The 19,773-nt window shown below is 53.2% G+C and overlaps 3 protein-coding genes across 9 annotated transcripts; 1 reads left to right on the forward strand and 2 right to left on the reverse strand.

Annotated features, from left to right (window-relative positions):
• Positions 1 to 52: 52 nt before the first annotated feature.
• On the reverse strand, positions 53 to 4,242 carry IZUMO1 (izumo sperm-oocyte fusion 1). Of its 4 annotated transcripts, none has more exons than XM_036124510.2 (9): positions 3,333 to 4,242; positions 2,851 to 2,925; positions 2,389 to 2,475; positions 2,104 to 2,124; positions 1,680 to 1,760; positions 1,389 to 1,489; positions 962 to 1,115; positions 462 to 672; positions 53 to 213 (listed from the first exon to the last, which is right to left on the reverse strand). In XM_036124510.2, the coding sequence occupies exons 1-8, from the start codon at positions 3,565 to 3,567 to the stop codon at positions 479 to 481; spliced, it is 948 nt and encodes a 315-aa protein (XP_035980403.1). In that variant the 5' UTR covers positions 3,568 to 4,242; the 3' UTR covers positions 53 to 213; positions 462 to 478. The 4 variants fall into 4 exon arrangements, with proteins under 4 accessions (XP_035980403.1, XP_035980400.1, XP_035980401.1 ...); XM_036124507.2 differs by having other exon boundaries at positions 483 to 672; positions 3,333 to 4,239; XM_036124508.2 differs by lacking the exon at positions 2,851 to 2,925 and having other exon boundaries at positions 483 to 672; positions 3,333 to 4,240.
• Positions 4,243 to 4,748: 506 nt separating this feature from the next.
• Positions 4,749 to 8,606, reverse strand: FUT1 (fucosyltransferase 1 (H blood group)). 3 transcript variants are annotated; one of them, XM_036124514.2, is made up of 3 exons: positions 8,020 to 8,601; positions 7,636 to 7,798; positions 4,749 to 7,098 (listed from the first exon to the last, which is right to left on the reverse strand). In XM_036124514.2, exons 2-3 carry the CDS (start codon positions 7,769 to 7,771, stop codon positions 5,999 to 6,001), a joined length of 1,236 nt encoding a protein of 411 aa, XP_035980407.2. In that variant the 5' UTR covers positions 7,772 to 7,798; positions 8,020 to 8,601; the 3' UTR covers positions 4,749 to 5,998. The 3 variants fall into 3 exon arrangements, with proteins under 3 accessions (XP_035980407.2, XP_035980412.2, XP_077919919.1); XM_036124519.2 differs by lacking the exon at positions 7,636 to 7,798 and having other exon boundaries at positions 8,020 to 8,606; XM_078063793.1 differs by lacking the exon at positions 8,020 to 8,601 and having other exon boundaries at positions 7,636 to 7,868.
• A 982-nt stretch (positions 8,607 to 9,588) lies between these two features.
• On the forward strand, positions 9,589 to 12,226 carry FGF21 (fibroblast growth factor 21). 2 transcript variants are annotated; one of them, XM_078063794.1, is made up of 3 exons: positions 9,589 to 9,994; positions 10,155 to 10,294; positions 11,051 to 12,226. In XM_078063794.1, exons 1-3 carry the CDS (start codon positions 9,760 to 9,762, stop codon positions 11,339 to 11,341), a joined length of 666 nt encoding a protein of 221 aa, XP_077919920.1. In that variant the 5' UTR covers positions 9,589 to 9,759; the 3' UTR covers positions 11,342 to 12,226. The 2 variants fall into 2 exon arrangements, with proteins under 2 accessions (XP_077919920.1, XP_035980413.2); XM_036124520.2 differs by having other exon boundaries at positions 9,593 to 9,994; positions 10,191 to 10,294.
• Positions 12,227 to 19,773: the final 7,547 nt, after the last annotated feature.

Here is a 19,773-nt window from a genome sequence, read left to right on the forward strand (position 1 = left end):
CCTGCCAGACCTCTCCTCTGGGGAAACCAAAAATTAGGATCAGACCAGAGGAATGAGTCAGATATTTATTTAGACAACCAGATAAATCTTTATTTCGGCCTTGATGGTGTGGCTTTTTCCTCTGGAACCTGGGGCTGCTTGGCAGGCTCCTTCTTGGTGTCGAAACAGGACTTGATGGAATTGATCACCTTCTCAGGTCGAAAGCAAAGTATCCTGGGGGGAGGGTGGGGTGCAAATAGGGGAACCAGATGAGGTCCTAACTGAGTGAGGGACCCCCCTCCCAGCCTCCCTATATTTAATCTAATTCTAGCAGTGACCCAAGCTTAGTCCACCTAGGTAAGGCCCACCCTATTTTCTAAGCCCCATCCCCAACGGAAGTACAGCTCTCAGTATTTCCCTAGCTCCCAGACCCCCTCCTGCGTTAGGAAGTTGGAAATCCCGCCCCTTGCTCCAAGCCCTGCCTTCTTCAGTGGGCGGCTCACGCGGTCGTAAAGCCGATTATCAGCACCACAAAGCCCCAGATCAGCAGTCCTATCAGACGGCCTCTCAGCAGGTTCTCAGACTTCGGACACTGCGTCGGCGTAGGCTGGATGGTTGAATCCCCCTGACCTGGGGCCTGCCCACCCTGGCTGATGTTTGACGGTAGCTCTTCAGAGATCCTTCCGGGCAACACTGATAGAAGAGAGGGAAGGAGCAGTCCTGGGAGGGCATGAAGGTCCCGCCCTGGCCAAGGCAAGCCCGCTCTACTCCAGCCCGCCCCAAGGAGAGAATCACGCCCCTAAGTGCGTGAAGCCCTGCCACTGTGGCGGGAGGGCCACACCCAGGGCACGAAGCCACACCCTCGTGGCCTGAAACCACACCCCAACGGAAAGTTAAGCCCCGCAGACCACGCCCCTGAAGCTGACTGCCTCCACCCCCAGGACCCTGAGTCCCACACTACCGTCAAGTCCCCAGCACTAACCTTTGACTTGATAAAAGATGATCGTGGCTGGGATGGATCGCACACTGTCCAAACTGCAGCGGTAGACACCCGCATCCTCTGCAGTCACCGCGGTCTTGATCAGGGTGGAATTTTTCCCCTTGGACAGCAAGGTCTCAGAATCTTTCCCCCAAACCTAGACCCAAGCTCAAGGGGTCACAGAGGCCTGGGAAATTCAGGGTTTGGGGTTGTACAGGGGTGAGATCATCACGGGCCTCATGGTGGGGGACATGGGAGTCCAGGGTGTACTGGTCAAGACATGGGGTCCCCGGGGATCAGTAGAAGCCAAACCTGGTAGGTCATGGGTCATAGGGATTGTGGGTGCAAACCTGTGGATACAGGGATCAGGGGGCTCACACAAGCCTGATGGACTTGGGGTTCAAGGGTTACAGGACTTAGAGGGCCCCACCCTGAAAAAGCTGTAATCGGTCAGGCCTTGAGAGAGTCGATGCCAGTTGAGCTCACAGTTCAGGATCAAGTCTTCCATTTCATGGACTGTGACTAGGCGCACTGGGGATAGGGGATTACGGTGGGATGCTTCTTCAAAGTTCGGGGCCTTCCTCAACTCCCTCCCACTTGGTCTCGGCCCTGCCTTTTCTCGCCTGCCGGCTCCAGGCTCCGCCCCCTCTAGATTCAGTCTCTCCTCTGGCTCCCCCCCTTTCGCGCCGACCCCCCCCCCTGCTGGCCCCAGCTCTCTCACCCCCGCAATCAGTGCTCTTTCGACAAGTGTGAACCTGCTTCTGGCAGGTATTGCACCAGATCAGACTCTGCAACATCATACCTGAAGGGGCAGGATCAACGCTGTATTCGCCCTGAGAGGCGAGGCTAAAAGGGGAGGGCAGGGTCAAGGACTGGGGCGGGGTCAGGGGCCCAATCCCTAGGAGGTCAGCCCAAGGGGCGGGGGTAGAAGGCAGCCCTGCAGGAAGAGGGATGGAACCAGGCTCGGTAAAGAGTGCAGTAGAATACGACGCGCTCCCCAGTAAGTGCGCAGTGCAGAAGGAATGTGGAACCTCTCAGACGTGGAGAATGAAGAAACATCGAGACCCAAAGGGGGAGGAGAACGGCTGGGTATTAACGGAGCGACCATGAGGGATAGAGGACCAGCTCCCATAATCCGCACTCACCACATTTGTTGGGACAAAAAGCTGCGTCAGAAGAAAGAAAGAAAGAAAATGATTATCATATTTCTAAGTTAAAGGAGATGAGAGAGGGCAAGGGAATAGGTTGGGGTTTGGGCTCTCGGGTTTGAGGGAGGAAGAACCCAGGAGCCTGGATCCCTGGGTCCAAAGGAGGGCGGAGCTGGGAGAGCTGAGGGGCTGGACCTGGAGAAGCAGGGGGCTGGGGTCAGGGACTCTGGGACTGTTGAAGAAAGGGGCTGTGGTCCCTGACGGACTCCCATCTTCCCTCACCCTCTTTTTGGAACTGAGCTGCAAAGCGGGCAAACATATCCTTTTGCAGGTGCAACATCCAGTACATCTCCTTCACGAAAAGTTCACCTGGGGAGGAGCAGGGTGACACACAGTGCTTCCCCTCTCCCTCACTCATCCCAGGAATGAGGTACAGGAAGTCTGCTTCTGTCGGAAGAGCCTGGCATTCCACTTTGGGGTCTTCTCCGGGAGGGACAATGAAATTGACCACTTAACATAATGCTGGCCACTGAGCTAAGGGACAGCTGGGACTGTTTTGATCTTCATTTTAGAAGCGACAAAGCTGCGAAATCCCTCACTCAAGGCCACACGGTTAGGAGATGACAGAGCCAGAATCTGAACCTAGGCAGTTTGGCTCCAGAGCCACTACCAGACCAGTTGTCACCAACTATCACTTCTCCGGAAGATTCTGGAGCCCCTCCGCTGGCCCCTCTGTGCATTTACCTTTTACATTACTGTCTGTGATACGTCTCAAATCCTTCAGAAAACTCCAGGATGCCTTTTCCAGTGTGGGCTTATCTGGAGGGGTGGGAGGTGGGGATGCAGGGAGGGAGAGATAGAACTCCAGATTCCAAGCCTCACCGTCTCCTTGGCTCGCCTATTCTTAGAAACTACAATACCCATGAGGCTACTGGGCAAGGATAGGCCTGGTAAAGGGATTGTCTGCCCTTGCCTTCTGGGAGTTGTAGTTGTTTTTTTTTACACAAACTTGCAGGCTAAGCGATGGGGAACACAGTATTTACTAGCCTTGGGTAAGGCCCAGAATCTGCATTCCAGCCTTCTACATTCCCGAACCCAGTAGACTCTGCCTCCATCCCTGCCCTCCCTGCCCCCGCCCCCCCGGCCCGGCCCCGCCCCCAGCAATCCTAGCCACAGACCCCTCCTTTCCCAGGACTCAGGATTTCCACACTCTTCCCTGCCCTCACCGATAACCCCCATATAGGAATCCTCTTCAATTGGCAGGTCCTTGAAATCCAGCACGGCTTGTTTTACCCTTTGCATAAAGCTTCGGTGACGATCGGCCGCCAGGCGGCCGGGCAGGTAATCCGTCTCCAAGGATTTTAGCGCCTCCACGACCTTTGCAGCACATAGGATACAGCCCCGGGCCGGAAGCAGGCAGCCGGCCAGCGCCGCCACCAGGAGGGGAAGTTGCGGACCCATTGCGGCCAGAGCGCTCAGTCCGCGCAGGGGGAGGGGGAAGGGGAAGGGTCCTTTCGCCCCAAACGTTCACGCTAAGTGGAGAGAAACCCTTCCCCGAGACTAAGCCCCCCAATTTGCAGGGCGCACACTTCTCGGTTAGGAAACCGAGGTGTCCGGAGACCCGATGCGCCCTCAACAGCCGCTGCCCGACCTTGACCTTGAATGTTGTACCCTCAAATACTAGGGTCCGCTGAAGAGCCGAATCCAGGCTGAGGGCTTTTAGAGAGGAGGAGCAGGCCACGTCCTTCCACTCTGCTATTTTCCCACGACTAAAATTAAGGATTTTGTTGGGGGCGAGGGTGAGGTCGGTCGCGTGATATGGAGAGCTTTCTGACTGGAGTCACAGTCACCGTTCGCCCCGGTCTAGGAGGAATTCCCACAGCTTCCCCCTTCTAGCTTCCCACGTGGGGCCCCAACTCCCCAAAAGATACTCCCGGGGAGTTTTCTCGGCCCCGCCCACAAGCCCAACGCTGAGTCTGATAGGACCGCAACAAAGGGAGACTCCGCCTATCGTTCCATGATATCACAAGAGGTGGCCGTCCTTTCAGACTAGAATTTTCCCAGCGTCTACCGAGAGGAAAGTTATCTTGTCCCTTCCGACTTCTAAAGCCAAGGAAAGGGCTTCTGGGCTTCAGCTTCCTCCCGTCCCCGGATCCAGGCTTCCGGCTAGGTGCACGTGGCCTTTTGGAAACTTGGAGTAGAGCCACGAAGATGAGGGAAGTGGCCCTTTCTAGCCCTAGGACTACGACTCCCAGGAGGCCCTGGGGCGTCTCCCTGGCCAGCCAGATGGCTATATGGGAAATGTAGTTCCAGAGTTACACACTTTGCTCACTCCCTCCTCCACCTTCTCTCCCTAGCCCAAGGGGCTTGATGCCAAGGTTCCAGAAGAAAGAGGCCTAGAGCCAATAGTGAGAAACTGGGGCTCTACAGGTCCTGGAAGGTCTCTCCTCTTCTGCATCATTGAAACAGGCCACCAGAAAAACAGGCAGCACTACTCAGCCAACTCTGAGAACAAGAGGCTACCAGATCTGAGCAGGACAATATCCCTAGACATGAATAATGAGTCCCTGGCAGTTCCGTACCTTTCCTCCTACACACACACACACACACACACGACTCCAAAAAACCTGCAGACACAGGGGTTGGCGATGTGGACTTTTAATTCATACCTCCCTCTTCCCCACCTGGAGCAGCTGAATAGGGAAAGATCCCTCAAAACTCCCTGAGAAGACTAAAAAAGGGGTCTGCATTCTTCTGGGTAAACGGGAGATGCGATCAGAGTTGTCTGCAATAAAGCTAGCTAGCCACCTTCACCCCCTTCAAAAAGCCTCAAGGGGTTCCTGAAATCTGAGTCCAGAATCCCATCCTCCTTGGCCAAACCCTGTGCTCCTTCCCGCCTGGGTTTGAGGACAGTCTGGAGTCTGAATACCCTCAGATTCTTTCAAACCCGAAGCCAGGTTCTGTGAAATCGGGGGCAGACAGGGGTTGGCAAGGGACACAAGGCCAGCTGCTTTCTGTAAGCCCAAAGGAAATATTCAGGCCGGCTGAATTCCAGAAAATCGATCCCATCATCACCCGCCCACCCCCAGCCCTGCAGCAAAGGAGCAAACGTCTGTAATTGGGAGAGGCGACCTAACTCAGAGCCACCTTGTGGGGTGCTTGTCTTTGGCAGTTTTTGAGCTTAAAAAAAAAAAAAGTGTTCCTACATTTCTGGAAAACTTTGCTCCAGAAGCTGCTGCAATTCAGCAGCCGCCCCCCTCCCCCACCTCCCATGTTTTCGCCTATCTGCTCAAAAAAGAGTCTTGGTCTTTTTTTTTCCGGGGCTGAGAGGTTGGACAGATTTCGGGTCTCCTTGCAGCTACAGAGAGTTTGTCTTCCACCAATCTTTCTGGCAGTGGTTGAGGCGTTGAGCTTCGGATTGTACCTTCCTGAGATTCTCCTGGAATTCCAGAACTCCATCCCCTCTGGAAGAGCCCTGCAGGATTCTTCACAGGCACTAGAATTGACCCTCTCTAGAATGGCTGCATGAAACACAGAAGGGGAGTTGGTGAGTGCTTGCTCTAGAATACCCACAGATTCCTTCAGTCCTGGAGATGAACCTCTCTTCTAGAAAAGACCAGGGGCAACATTAGAAGGGGGAGTCCTGTACTTGGGGTGCAGCCATCTAGAAGTACTCCAGAAATGGCCTGGGAGGAGCAGGTAGGCATTGCCTTCTAGAACTGACATGAGCCTCTCTGGGCATTGCCAACCAACAGGAAAAGATCTTCTGCTGGTTCTAGAATGTCCAGACAGCTACAGAAAGCCCTCTTTTCTCTCCAAGCTGCCAGGCCTCTGGAGATGCATAAATGCTGGCCCAAGACTGATCAGCAATTCCAGAAAGTCTCCCTGCTGCTCAAGGCCCTGCCAGTGACTGGAGTGCAGACAAGTCCGCATTAATACCCACCCACTCGGGCAGGAAGGCGGCCTCGGGCTTAAAGATCTTAAGGAAGTTGGAGTTAGGCAGGGTGAAGTTGGCCAGGTAGACAGTGTCTCCACCGGCCAGGTAGGCAGCCCAGAAACCAAAGGTCCCAATGGTCATGATGGTGTGGTTGCACTGCGTGAGCAGTGCAAAATCCTTCCCTGGTGAGTCCTCCTGCCCGTCGCCAGCAAAGATCACATCCCCCCAGGAGGTGTCAATGTTCTCCCGACACCAGGCCATGCCGTTGCTGACGACCACAAAGATGGGGGCTTCGTGCCGGGCCCGGAACCAGTCCATAGCCTGCTGGAGGTAAGCGCGATCGCCCACCACACCCTTCCAGCGATGGGGCATGACTTGCAGGTAGTCCCCCCGGCGCACGTGGACACCCACAAAGGTGCGAGGACGGTCCCCCGTGCGGCCCAAGCGGAGCTGGCTCAGTAGACCCTGGGCCTCCTGCCGCAGGTGTTCGTGCAAGGTGAACTCGCGGCGGACCTGGGTGCGGAGATGGTGGAAGAAGGTCCAGGAGCAGGGGAAGCCCGTGAGCTTCAGAAAGGCATCCTCCAAGTGGGCATAGTCCTCCGACATCCAGTCATGCAGCTGCAGCTCCCGCCATGGCGTGTGGCCGTCCACCTCGGGGGCCAGCACGGGCAGGGTGATGCGGAACACGGGGGCGAGGGCGGCATGCATGGCGGGCAGGATGAACGCCTGGCGACCGTTGAGCTGGGCCAGGGCCAGCAGCGTGGCATACTGCCCCATCTGGTTACCGAAGCGGCCGTCTGGGTAGATAGTCCAGATTCCTGAGAGGGAGGCAGGGGGCTTGAGACAGGGAAAGGAGGTGTTGGGGGCCATCGGTGAGCCCGACAGGCAGAAGATGGCCACGGGGGGTGTCAGGAGGCGGCGGTCTGGACACAGGGCAGTGAGGTCTAGGCCACTGTGAAACAGGTCTTGGTGGATGTGGAGGAAGAAGACGGCTGAAAGAACACAGACTAGCAGGAAGGTCAGACAGAGCTGCCGTCGGCTGGGGGCCCACGTGGCTGCACAGGAGGAAAGGCGAATTAGCAGGTGCTCAGAGCCCCAGGACGAATGTCAGGGAGCAGAGGACGGGCGGGAGGAGGGTACTAAGGATTCAGACTCCTGGGTCCGAGGGAAGGGGAATCAGGGTCCTGGATCTGAGGGAGGAGAAGCGGGGAGCTTGGAATTTCGGGGGATGGGGATGAGAAATGGTGCTTTCCAAGATAGGGTCTAGGATCCAGCATCTCATTTCCACATCTTGGAATCTGGCTCCCCAGGCCCCGAAGGCCCACTGAAGCTGAGCAATGTTCCACCAACTCCCTTCTCAGGGGTACCTGGGTGGCGGGGGTGGGGTGGGGTGGGGAGGAGATGGGCAGCCTCCACCATGGAGGTGACAGGAGAGACAGGCCAAGCAGAACAGGGGAGGCTGGGAATGGATGAGGGATCTTGGTTCCTGGAGGAGCAGGAGTTGCGGGTGGGGTGGAGACTCCCGGGGTCCTAAGGGGCGAGAGGTTGGGGGTGCAGTTCCTGGGTCCCAGGCATCCGCTAGTCCCACTCACCTGAGCTCCTGGCGGATGGCACATCCGCAGTCGGCTTGGCGGGGCTGGAGCGCGCCGTCCTCAAATGCAGCCCACATCCGCCCGCCCCCGGAACCCCGAACTCCAGGTCCCAAGGTTCAGCAGCCCTCCCCTCCATGCCGCTTCCCCCGACTGGCTCCAAGGGCTCGAGGAAGAGAGAAAGGAGATAGGCGCGGTTCCGAGGCTCGCAGCCTCCGCCCCTCCCGGGCGAGGCAGGTAGGTCCGAGGCGGAGCCCCGCCCCCGTCCTGACGCCCCAGGCTAGGGTGGTAGCCCCCGCCCCCTGCCCTCCCCAGACCCGGGACCCTGCGCCCAGCCCCATCCTCCTCGGCCTCGGCCAGCCACAGGGCTCTCCAGGGCCGTCCTACCTGGCCTCCAACAGCGGTATCCTTCGTGGACGTGGACTTCTAGCGCCCAGACGCAATGCTGGACCCAGGTGCTCGGGTCCATCGACTTCTCCCCCTTCTCCGGCGCCCGGGCTCACAGTCTGCCCCGGGTACCTGGATGGTCGGAGCCCGGCCACTCCCCGGCCGCTAGGGAGGACCCGGACAGCAGGCCCGCGCGGGGAGGAAGATCCTGCGCCCTCTGCCTCGTCCTGCCGGTGGGGGTGAAGAACCTGTTCGCCAGGCTGCTCCTGGAGCGGATGGAAAACCTCCTCCAGCTCCCAGACGTGGGAGCCTCCGGCCGTAGGTGTCCCCGCGCACAGCAGGGGCCGCTGATCCCCCAGGTCGGCGCCGAGCACCTGCAAATTCCAGAGTCGCGGCCCCCAGCCTCTCCGACAGACGGAGTGGAGGATCTGGCACCTGACCGCTCCTTTCTAGAAGGGCACCTCCCGGAGGCAGGCTCTCTCCCGGAGCACAGGAAGGAGCAAGCGGGCGTGGAAGCCAGTTTATCTTCCCAGCCTCCTGGTTGGGGTCCAAGGCTTCCCTCTGCAGCACACCTGAGGCTGTTCCCATGGTCAAGGTGGCCCTACCCACCCCCACCCCCACCCTGGCCGGAGCAGGGTGACCGTGGGCATTCAATAAATCAAACCCAGGAATTTGACGTCACTCTCCAGAGATTTGACCCTAAATGTCTCCAGACCCAGGAGTCCCGCCCCCAGGCCTCCCCTTCCTCAGACGCGGGACTTCCAACCCCAGCCCCCTCCTCAGACAGAGAAGTTCAGGTCTCCAGTGCCCTCCTCCCTCGGCCCCAGGTGGCCAGCCAATGTACCTTTAGTTTCCAGGAAACTGTCCACCCCCTCATTCCCTTTGGGCTCTTGCCTCTCATTTCCCCCTCCAGAGCCTGGCTTGGCTACCAACGCTGAGTCAGAGACTCTCACCCTCCCCCCTGCCCCACGCTATTTTGAGAGCACTTTTCTGGGCCTGGAGGTAGCTTCTCTGGTGAAAGAAACACCAGGATTGCATCAGGGAGGAGAGAGGCCGGACGTTTGGTGCCGGAGGAACGTCTGGGCTGGGATTGGTGAGGTTGAGGTCAGGACGCCTCTGTCCCAGCAGAGGACGCTTTGGTCATGTGGCATTCACTGCCTTCCTGATGATCAAGGAACGTCAGCGTGTGACCCCAGAAACCTAGAAATTCAGGTGGCATGCAGAAATTCCAGTTATGGGACGCAGTCTGCGTCCCCGTCAGCCAAGGAGGCAGATTTCCAGGCCCCCGCCCCCCAGCCCTCTCCTCCCTCAGACTCCAGGGGTCCTGGCCCCCAGCCCCTGTCACCCAGGTCCCAGTTCATCAGACCCCTATCCCCCTGATTCCTCAGACTCGGGAGTCCAGGCCCCCATCTGGAAGGACCCCCTGATTGCATCATCCGTTCAGCCTGATCTGGCCACGGTGGAATCCTAGCTCCTGCCAAGTGGGTCAAATATCATGGGTCAGGTGTGGGGAAGGTGATTGGGCGAGTCTGTCTGGATATAAATTTTGGAGTCCCTGCATCCATTCTAAGAGACCTGGGTATTCGGTTCAGCTGGGAATCCACGTGTGAGAGGACCCAGGCGTTCAAGCAGCGATCCGTGGATCTGCTCTCCCAGACAGCCAGGCTCTGAAACAGAATCTATACCATTCCGCTCATCAAATCTCAGACCCCAGATCTCGCCTGAGGACGTGAGCCATTGATGGGCTGGGAGGAGGCCAGGTCTGAGCACCTGGGGCTGTGGGTCCCTGTGCTGGCTGTCCTTTTGCTGGAAGCCTGCCGGGCACACCCTATCCCTGACTCCAGCCCCATCCTCCAATTTGGAGGCCAAGTACGTCGGCGGTACCTCTACACGGACGATGCCCAGGAGACAGAGGCCCACCTAGAGATCAGGGCTGATGGCACAGTGGGGGCGGCTGCCCGCCGGAGCCCCGAAAGTGAGTGTGTAGACCAGGGCCTGGTCTGAAGGAGGAGGGGCCGGAGGCCTGGACCCCTGGGTCTGAGGAAGGAGAGGGCTGAGGCCCTGCAGTCCTGGGTCTGAGGGAGGAGGGCCTGGGGGCCTGGACTCCAGGGTCTAAGAGAGAGGGGCCTGGGCAGAGGCCCTCTGGGTCCCTGACCACTTTCTCCCCTCAGGTCTCTTGGAGTTGAAAGCCCTGAAGCCGGGGGTCATTCAAATCTTGGGTGTGAAAACATCCAGGTTCCTGTGCCAGGGCCCGGATGGGACACTGTATGGATCGGTGAGTTTCTGGGGTCCCCCTCTTTGTGCTCCCCCCTTCCTCATGTCCTCTTTGTCCATCTGGGGTACCACGTCTGGCACCTGCGGCCTGGGCCAGGACTGGTCCTGTGCTTTCCACGTGCCTGCTCCACGCCAGCACCCCATGTGCATGTCGGAGCTGACCTTGTCAATGTTTACAAGAAGAGGAAACTGAGGCTTACGCAGGGACACACCAGCTGCCAGTCACGAGGCCTGTGAATGACAGAGTGGCCTGAGAGGCTGAGTCTTGTGACTCGGGACCCCTGGTGGCCGCATGGGCTCCTACATGTCCCGTTCCTGCTGGGCGCAGGGTCGCTCTGAGGACCTATGGCCTATAAAGTGACCGTGACCCCTGGGGGGAAGCCAGATGCCCTTGTCTGGACTCAGAGAGCCTCAACTGGAATATTCCTGTCTGTGAAGTGGGGACGGGGAGGTGGGCCTTGCAGGACTGCTCAGGGGGGAAGGAGGAGCCTGCTGCTGTTGTTCTTGTCCCGGAGGAGGGGGCTGGGGACCTGGACTCTGGATCTGAGGGAGGAGGGGCTCCCCCAGCTCCCTAGGAGTGTCTGGACTCCTGTATCCTGTTGGAAGAGAGCACTCTGTGGTCTGAAAGAAGAGAGAGCTGGGGGCCCGGACGTCTGGGTCTGAGGGAGGAGGGCGCCAGGGGCCCGGACGCCTGGGTCCTGCAGCAGGAAGGTGTGAAGGAATCCTATATCTCTGATCTGTTTTCTCGTCCCCTCAGCTCCACTTCGACCCCATAGCCTGCAGCTTCCGGGAACTGCTTCTCAAGGATGGGTACAACATCTACCACTCCGAGACACTCGGCCTCCCACTTCGCCTGCCCCCCCACAACTCCCCATACCGGGACCTGGCGCCCCGGGGACCTGCCCGCTTCCTGCCCCTGCCCGGCCTGCTTCCACCCCCCCCGGAGCCTCCAGGGATCCCAGCGCCCGAGCCTCCCGATGTGGGCTCCTCGGACCCCCTGAGCATGGTGGGGCCTTCGCAGGGCCGAAGTCCCAGTTACGCTTCCTGAAGCCACAGGCTGTTTATTATGGGGTCTCCTCTATTTATTGGGTTATTTATCTTATTTATTTTTTTATTTTTCTTACTCGGGATAATAAAGAATCTGAGAGGAGGACCCGAGTGAGCCTGTGTGTTTGAGGGAGGATATGGGATCCGGCTGCCTTGTCTCCCATCGACCCCAAGAACCCTTGCGCCCATTGTCAGGAGGCTGTGGGAAGGTCCCAATCGCCCTCTGGGCCTCAGTTTTCTGCTCTGCTTAGGTGTCCCCAGGGACTGGACTATCCCTGCCCTTTGACAGGAGAAGGCTTGTTAACCTCCCCGCCTCCCCCACCCACCCCCAACTTCGTGCTTGTGTTGTGGAACTATTTTTCTGAGGTCCCTCAATAACAGGGAACATTTAAACAATGACACCACAGACCTACAGCCTCATGGGAGATATAGTTTTCTGGGTCCACTTAGCACGAGGAGTTGGATGACATCTGGGTCCTCAGGGCCGGGGCAAGGACTCTTGGATCCTAGGGTTTTGTGTTTTTTTTTAAAGATTTTATTTATTTATTTGACACAGAGAGACACAGCAAGAGAGGGAACACAAGCAGGGCGAGTGGGAGAGGGAGAAGCAGGCTTCCCACTGAGCAGGGAGCCCGATGCGGGGCTCGATCCCAGGACCCTGGGATCATGACCTGAGCCGAAGGCAGACGCTTAACGACTGAGCCACCCAGGCACCCCGGATCCTAGGGGTTTAATTGGTGTTAGATGGGACACTTGGGTCCTGAGAGATCAGAGAGCTGGACATCTGGACACCTGGGTCCCAGGAGAACAGGGGAAGAGGAACGTGGAACCCTGGTCTGAGGGAAGGACTGGAGGGTGGGAGTCCTGATTCTCAGGAGGAGCACTTAAGGATCTAAATGCATCCATCCAGGGTGCCTGGGTGGCTCAGTCGTTAAGCGTCTGCCTTCGGCTCAGGTCATGATCCCAGAGTCCTGGGATCGAGTCCCACATCGGGCTCCCTGCTCGGCGGGAAGCCTGCTTCTCCCTCTCCCACTCCCCCTGCTTGTGTTCCTGCTCTCGCTCTCTCTCTGTCAAATAAATAAATAAAATCTTTAAAAAAAAAAAAAATAAATAAATAAATAAATAAATGCATCCATCCAGGTACTTATGGACGCCGGAGTATAACCACTGTCACAGACTCCAGTCCCAGTGAGTGAGTTGCCCGTTCTCCCTCCCTTCCCACCACCTAGATTTCCACATTGCTCCTCGGGTTATTTCCCGGTTAGGAAAGACGGGAGGACGGAGATACAACACCTCCCCGGGGTTACGGTCAGCGCCCTCTGGGTCCCGGGTGTCTGACCCACTACTGCAGCCTCTCAGGAGTTGTGGTCTTGGACCCTTCATTTTTAATCCCCACGTTCAAATGAGAGGAACATCTCAGTGGAAGGGCGGGGATATCAGTGCAGGTCCCGGCTGCTCATGGGAGGGATTCAAGGCCCAGAGGAGATGAAAGTCTGCATCTCGTGGATGGGCGGTTTTCCACTCAGATGGCACGAGGCTGGCTCAGGTGGGGGACAGCGTTGTCACTGGAAGCAGAAGCCGAGATGCCAAAAAAGTCACCGGAAGGAGAGTTTTCATTCCTGGGGGGGAGCTTCACCGGAGATGTAGGTTCTTCGTCAGAAGAGTCTGCCTGCCTCAGGAAAGATCTCCCTCGAGATCTGCCCCATCACCTCTCACTGCTTCTAGACTCCATTCTGGCAGCTTCCACAGGGTGAGGTGCGAAGTGTGGTCAGTGAAGAGCTGCGAAGCACACCCAAAGAACAGCGGCATCTCGCCCTTGAAATTGGTAGTGACCTGGGGGGCCAGTCTGGGAAGGGAACTTGCTAGAAATGCACATTCCCGACCCCGGACCTCTTGAATCAAAAAATTCTGGGGACTAGGCAAACTCCTAGACACAGAAATCAGCTTAGTGGTTACCCCCAATTGGCAGGAGGGTGGAACAGGAAGCCTATTATTTTCCCCCCGGGGCTTGCCATAACAAAGTACCACAAACTGAGTGACCTAAAACAACAGAAATTTGCTCTCTCATGGTTCTGGGGCAAAAAAGTCTGAAATCAAGGTGTTGGCGGAGCCAGGCTCTCTGCAAAGGCTCTCAGGGAGGAGACTTCTTTGCTTCTTCCCAGCTTCTGATGGTCACTGGCAATCCTTGGCATCCCTTGGCTGATAGACATGTCACTCCAAATCTCCATCTCCATCTTTATATGGCCTTTTCCCCAAGTGTCTGTGTGTGTCTGTGTCTAAATTGCCCTCTTGCAAGGACACCAGTCATATCAGATTTAGGACCTAGTCTACTCCAGGATGACCTCATCTTAATTTAATTACATCTACAAAGACCCTATTTCCAAATAATTCACATTCACGCGTTTCAGGAGAACATGAATTTCCAGGGGATGCTATTGAACTCAGTATGTACCCTGGCAGTTTCCTACTCTCATCTGGTCTCGCTCACGTGTAAGTATATTTAGGAGGGGTGTGGGCCAGGAAAGCTCTCCTGGGCTCAGAGTTCTTAAAGTTTACTCTTTGCTCTTTCCAGATGGTATTTAAAAATATAACCTCTCTTGGGGCGCCTGGGCGGCTCAGTCAGTTAAGTGTCTGCCATTGGCTCAGGTTGTGGTCCCGGGGTCCTGGGATCGAGCCCCGAGTCCAGCTTCCTGCTCAGTGGGGAGTCTGCTTCTCCCTCTCCCTCTGTCCCTGCTCATGTGCTCTCTCTCTCTCGCTCACACTCTCTCTCCCAAATAAATAAATCTTTAAAATAAATAAATAAAATAAAACCTCTCTTATTGGGGCACCTGGCCGGCTCAGTAGGAAGAGCATGTGACTCTTGATCTCAGGGTTGTAGGTTCGAGCCCCACGTTGGGTGTAGAGATTACTTAAAAATAAAATCTTTAAAAAAGGAAAAAATACATATATATAACCTCTCAGTATATCAAACTCTCCAAAATTGTGTAGACAGATCTGTTTCCTCCCCCACCAGTATCTGAACCTTTTCTCCCGGAGTTCCGGCCAAAATCAATCTGGGTTCTCCTTCCATTAATTTTCACAAGAATAGAGCTTAGTCCAACCACTAAAAAGAAAGGATAATTATGTAACCCGATAGAGGTGCTCATTATTGCTATAATGGCAATCATATTACAGTATGTAAATGTATCAAATGAACATGCCATGCGCCTTGAATTTATTTATTTATTTATTTATTTATTTTAAAGATTTATTTATTTGACACAGAGAGAGAGACAGCTAGAGAGGAAACACAAGCAGGGGGAGTGGAAGAGGGAGAAGCAGGCTCCTGACTGAGCAGGGAGCCCGATGCTGGGCTCGATCCCAGGACCCTGAGATCATGACCTGAGCGAAGGCAGACGCTTAACGACTGAGCCACCCAGGCGCCCCTCGCGCCTTGAATTTATACAATGTTATATGTCAACTATATTTCAATAACATTTTTTTAAAGCACGGAGCTTTGTCCTTCCAAATGAGAGATTCTTGGGGGGGCCTGGGTGGCTCAGTCCGTTAAGTGGCGGACTCTTTTTTTTTTCCTCTAAGATTTATTCATTTATTTGTTTGTTTGTTTATTTGAGAGAGAGCACGAGAAAGAGAGAGAGAGAGAGCACAAGCAGGGGGAGAGGCAAAGGGAGAAGCAGGCTCCCTGCTGAGCTGGGAGCCCAATGTTCAGTCCCAGCACCCTGGGATCATGACCTGAGCCGAAGGCAGACACTTAACTGACTGAGCCACCCAGGAGCCCCAAGCAGTGGACTCTTAATGTTAGCTCAGGTCTTGATCTCAGGGTTGTGAGTTCAAGCCCCAAGTCGTCTCCATGCTGGGTGTGGAGCTTACTTAAAAAAGAGAGAGATTCTGCTGAGGAACTGTGAGATCTCAGGGGACCCAGACCCCCACCCCAGCATCTTCCAACCTTCCCATCATCTGGACACCACCTACTATACTAATTGGAGCTGTGAGCCAGGGCGCGTGTGCGCGCACACACACTCACACACACTCACACTCACACTCACACATACTCACACACACTCACACACACACACTATTTGAGTGCGGCTGTTCTAACTGCTCTCACCAAGTCCTCAGCTATGAAGGCAACCTCTCCTCTAGGGGTGGGGGCTGGGGGGAAACTTCCAGGCTTGCTAGTTTCCTTTTCTTCCTATACCTCTATACTGGGACGGGCTCCGCCCCCACTCGTATTTCAGGGCTCCATGGGGGCTCCATTGTCAGCTGGTTTTGTGCAAGATGTCATTTGTGAGTTTTTGCTGTCCTAGTTGCTGTACCTGGATTTGCTTCTGTTGTTGTTTTGTGGGGATGGGGCTGGAGGAGCGGGTGGGGGTGGGAAGATTAAGAGACTGTGCCCCGCAACCTGAATCTCATCGTGAGGAGACATCAAACATTTTTCAGTCAGGAGGCCTTCTGCCAAACAACTGGCCTTGACTCTTCAAAAAAGTCAAGGTCGAGAAAGAGAAAGATGGAGGACAAGTTCCCATTAATGGACGCCAGCAGCAGTCCTTTGAGCAATCAGGTGATATCCCGGTTGTGAGTAAGACACCTGATGAAATTTGAATGAGCTCCATGCATTAGATAGTAGTAATTGATCCATGTGAAATTTTCTGACTTGGATCATTGCATTGTGGTTATTAAAAAGAATGTCCTTGTTCTTAGCAAATACACACTGCAGGATTCAGGGACAAAGGAGCGTGGTACCTCCAGTGTTTTCTCAAATACCTCTGGAAATGTAAATATATAATAATACAGAGAGATAGTGACTGGATGATAAAGCAAAAGGGGGGCGGGAACAGCGAGAACTGGGGAGCCTGGAAAACATCTATGGAGTTCTTTGCACGAGTCTTGAAACTTTTCTGTAAGTTCAAAATTATATCAAGTAAAAGCTACCCCTGCAGAAAAAAAATCCCCGCTGCGACCCCACTGTTATCTCGCCTCTTTCCAAACATCCTTCTAAACGTACAGATGAGCTTAAGAGAAGACAGAAATTTCCAGATGTCCTCCCTCACAGAAGACGAAGAAGACGAAGAAGACGAAGACGAAGACGAAGAAGAAGAAGAAGAAGAAGAAGAAGAAGAAGAAGAAGAAAAAGAAGAAAAAGAAAGAAAAAGAAGAAGGAGGAGGAGGAGGAGGGGGAGGAGGAGGAGGAGGGGGAGGAGAAGGAGGAGAAGGAAAAAAGAAAAAGAAAGAAGAAAAGGAAGGAAAGAAGGAGGGAAGGAAGCAAGGACATTGAACAGCAGGATTAAACAGCCTTGTCTCACCCCATCCCACCCTGCAATAATTATTTTATTTTATTTTATTTTATTATTTATTTATTTATTTATTTTTTAAAGATTGTATTTATTTATTTGACAGAGAGAGACACAGCGAGAGGGAACACAAGCAGGGGGAGTGGGAGAGGAAGAAGCAGGCTTCCCTTGGAGCGGGGAACCCGATGTGGGGCTCGATCCCAGGACCCTGGGATCATGACCTGAGCCGAAGGCAGATGCCCAATGACTGAGCCACCCAGGCGCCCCTATTTTATTTTTTAAAAGATTTTATTTTTAAGTCATCTCTACACCCAACACGGGGCTCAAACTCACAACCCAGTGATCAACAGTCGAAGGCTCCACCAACTGAGCCAGCCAGGCGCCCCAACCCTGCAATAACTTTAGATTGTAAAGCTTTCAGAGAAAAACGGTTTTTGAAATCTATTTTTTTTAATGATCAAATATGCACTTTCTTAACTATTTTTAAGTCTACAGTTCAGCAGTATTGAACGTATTCACATTATTGGGTAGCCAGTCCCCAGAACTTTTTCATCTTGTAAAATTCAACCTCTGTACCCATTAAACAACTCCCCATACCCTCCTTCTTCCAGCCCCTGGCCACCACCATCTACTTCCTGTTTCTATGAATTTTACCACTTTAGATACATCAGTGGAATCATAGAGTATTTTTGTGTGTGTGAATGTCTTACTTCACCCAGCATAAAGTTCATCCAAGGTGTTGTAGAATGTGTCAATATATCCCTTATGGTTAAATAGTATTCCACTGTATGGACAGACCACATTTTTGTTTTCTTTTTTTTTTTTTTTTAAAGATTTTATTTATTTATTTGACAGACAGAGACAGCGAGAGAGGGAACACAAACAGGGGGAGTGGGAGAGGGAGAAGCAGGCTTCCCGCCGAGCAGGGAGCCTGATGCGGGGCTCGATCCCAGGACCCTGGGATCATGACCTGAGCTGAAGGCAGACGCTTAATGACTGAGCCACCCAGGCGCCCCCACATTTTTGTTTTCTATGTACCCATCGATGGGCATTTGGGCTGCTTTCACCTTTTGGCCGTTGTGGAAAAGGCTGCGATGAAAACATATGTACAAATATCTCTTCAAAAACCCTGGTTTCATTCTTTGGAGGATACACTCAGCATTGTATTGCTGGATCATATAGTAACTCCACTTTTAATCTTTTGAGGAACTGCCAGTCACGGTTAATTGTATGGGTCAGCTTGACGCGACGAAGGGATACCCAGAGAGGTGGTAAGACATTATGTCTGGGTGTGTCCGTGAGTGTATTTCTGGAAGAGATTAGCGTTTGATTTTGCAAACTCATCAATGTGAGTGGACATCATAGAAAGCTGTATAGATACACATAAATCCCTAACCAGATATATGATTTGCAAATATTTTCTTTTATCCCGTGGGTTGACTCTGTTGTCTGTCTCCTTTGATGCACAAAGGTTTTTAATTTGGATACAGTCCCGTTCTTCTATTATTACTCTTGTTGCCTGTGTTTTTGTTGTAATATCCAGGAAATCATTGCCCAATCCAATGTCACGACGCTGCCCCCCTCCACCCCACCCCACCCCCGCCATGTTTTCTTCTATGAGCTTTATAGTTTGGGTCTTTACGTTTAGGTCGCTGATTTAATTTCAGTTAATTTTTGCATGTGGTGTTAGGTAAGGATCCAACTTCATTCTTTGGCGTGTGGACATGCACAACAAATGAGCATCATTTGTTGAGAAGACTGTGGTGAGGTCTTTTAATGTCAGAAAAGCTTTTATGGATGGACACAAATATTCACAACTATTTGTTTCTTTGGTAATGATTAATGAATTTTTAAGCAATCCACTTTCCTCTAAATATTAGCTGACGACTTCCACAGCTAAAGATAGACAGCTTGTGCGTTTCATAATTTTAGATTTTTCCAAACATAAATCTATGAACTTCCACAAGCCTGGTATCTCAGATTCCCTTAAATGAGTGAAGTGCCTTGAAGAGAAGACAGTAATAACAAGCTTGATCATATTTTTTGCAAGTCAAATATACAAGATTTTTCTAAATGCCTTAAATATCTCAAGGACAGACAGATAGGAGTACAGTGATCAGCAAATCAATTTCTTTACATTTAACTGGTTACAAAGGTGCCAGTGTGCTGGATACAAATATGTGTCTTCAATACCTCTATTCTGATCAAGATTTTGATTTCACAGTCCTGATACTTCTTACTTGTGATTTTTCTTACCTTATAGGTAGGCTTCAATCATCCACAAGCTGAAGTTAACAGTTTGAGGGTTGAAGATTCAATCCTACGATATGAGCCCTGCTACCTTCCAAGTTAGTTCCCACCACGCCCGAATTCCATGACAGTTAGACTTTGTCACCATCACACGGATTAAGAAATTGATTTTGGGGGGCACCTGGGTGACTCCGTCAGTTAAGTGGCTGACTCTTCATTTCAGCTCAGGTCATGATCTCAGGGTCTCAGGTCATGATCTCAGGGTCATGAGATGGAGTCAGGCTCGGCGCTCAGTGGGGAGTCTGCTTGAGATTCTCTCTCTCCCTCTCCCTCTGCACGCCCCCCACTCTCTCTCTCTCTCTCAAATAAATAAATAAATAAATTTTAAAAAGTGATTTAACAGGGGCGCCTGGGTGGCTCAGTCAGTTAAGTGCCTGCCTTCCACTCAGGTCATGATCTCAGGCTCCTGGGATCGAGCCTCATGTCACGGTCTCTGCCCAGCGGGGAGCCTGCTTCTCCCTCTGCTTGTGCTCTCTCTCTGTGTCAAATAAATAAAATCTTAAAAAAATAAAAATAAGGGCGCCTGGGTGGCTTAGTTGGTTGGGCAACTGCCTTCGGCTCAGGTCATGATCCTGGAGTCCCGGGATCGAGTCCCGCATCGGGCTCCCTGCTCAGCGGGGAGTCTGCTTCTCCCTCTGACCCTCCCCTCCCCTCATGCTCTCTCTATCTCATTCTCTCTCTCAAATAAATAAATAAAATCTTAAAAAAAAAATAAAATAAAATAAAATAAAAATAAAAAATAAAAATAAAAAAATAATAAAAGTGATTTAACATTAAAAAAAAAGAAGAAGAAATTGACTTTACTGATCCTGATATATTTCCCACAGCTGTT

This window comes from Halichoerus grypus, chromosome 15 (genome assembly GCF_964656455.1).
Source record: "Halichoerus grypus chromosome 15, mHalGry1.hap1.1, whole genome shotgun sequence".
Taxonomy (NCBI): domain Eukaryota; kingdom Metazoa; phylum Chordata; class Mammalia; order Carnivora; family Phocidae; genus Halichoerus; species Halichoerus grypus.

Bases quoted from the DNA above. Each gene is read 5' to 3' on its own strand.
- IZUMO1 (XM_036124507.2), bottom strand. From the start codon at position 3,567: ATGGGTCCGCAACTTCCCCTCCTGGTGGCGGCGCTGGCCGGCTGCCTG. The intron at 2,926-3,332 runs GTGAGGGCAGGG...CCACCCCTCCAG, and splicing joins TTCCTATATGGGGGTTATCG to ATAAGCCCACACTGGAAAAG. The intron at 1,490-1,679 runs GTGAGAGAGCTG...CCCTATCCCCAG, and splicing joins AAAGAGCACTGATTGCGGGG to TGCGCCTAGTCACAGTCCAT.
- FUT1 (XM_036124514.2), bottom strand. From the start codon at position 7,771: ATGGAGGGGAGGGCTGCTGAACCTTGGGACCTGGAGTTCGGGGTTCCG. The intron at 7,099-7,635 runs GTGAGTGGGACT...CCTCCTGTGCAG, and splicing joins GCCATCCGCCAGGAGCTCAG to CCACGTGGGCCCCCAGCCGA.
- FGF21 (XM_078063794.1), top strand. From the start codon at position 9,760: ATGGGCTGGGAGGAGGCCAGGTCTGAGCACCTGGGGCTGTGGGTCCCT. The intron at 9,995-10,154 runs GTGAGTGTGTAG...GGGCCTGGGCAG, and splicing joins TGCCCGCCGGAGCCCCGAAA to AGGCCCTCTGGGTCCCTGAC. The intron at 10,295-11,050 runs GTGAGTTTCTGG...TCGTCCCCTCAG, and splicing joins ATGGGACACTGTATGGATCG to CTCCACTTCGACCCCATAGC.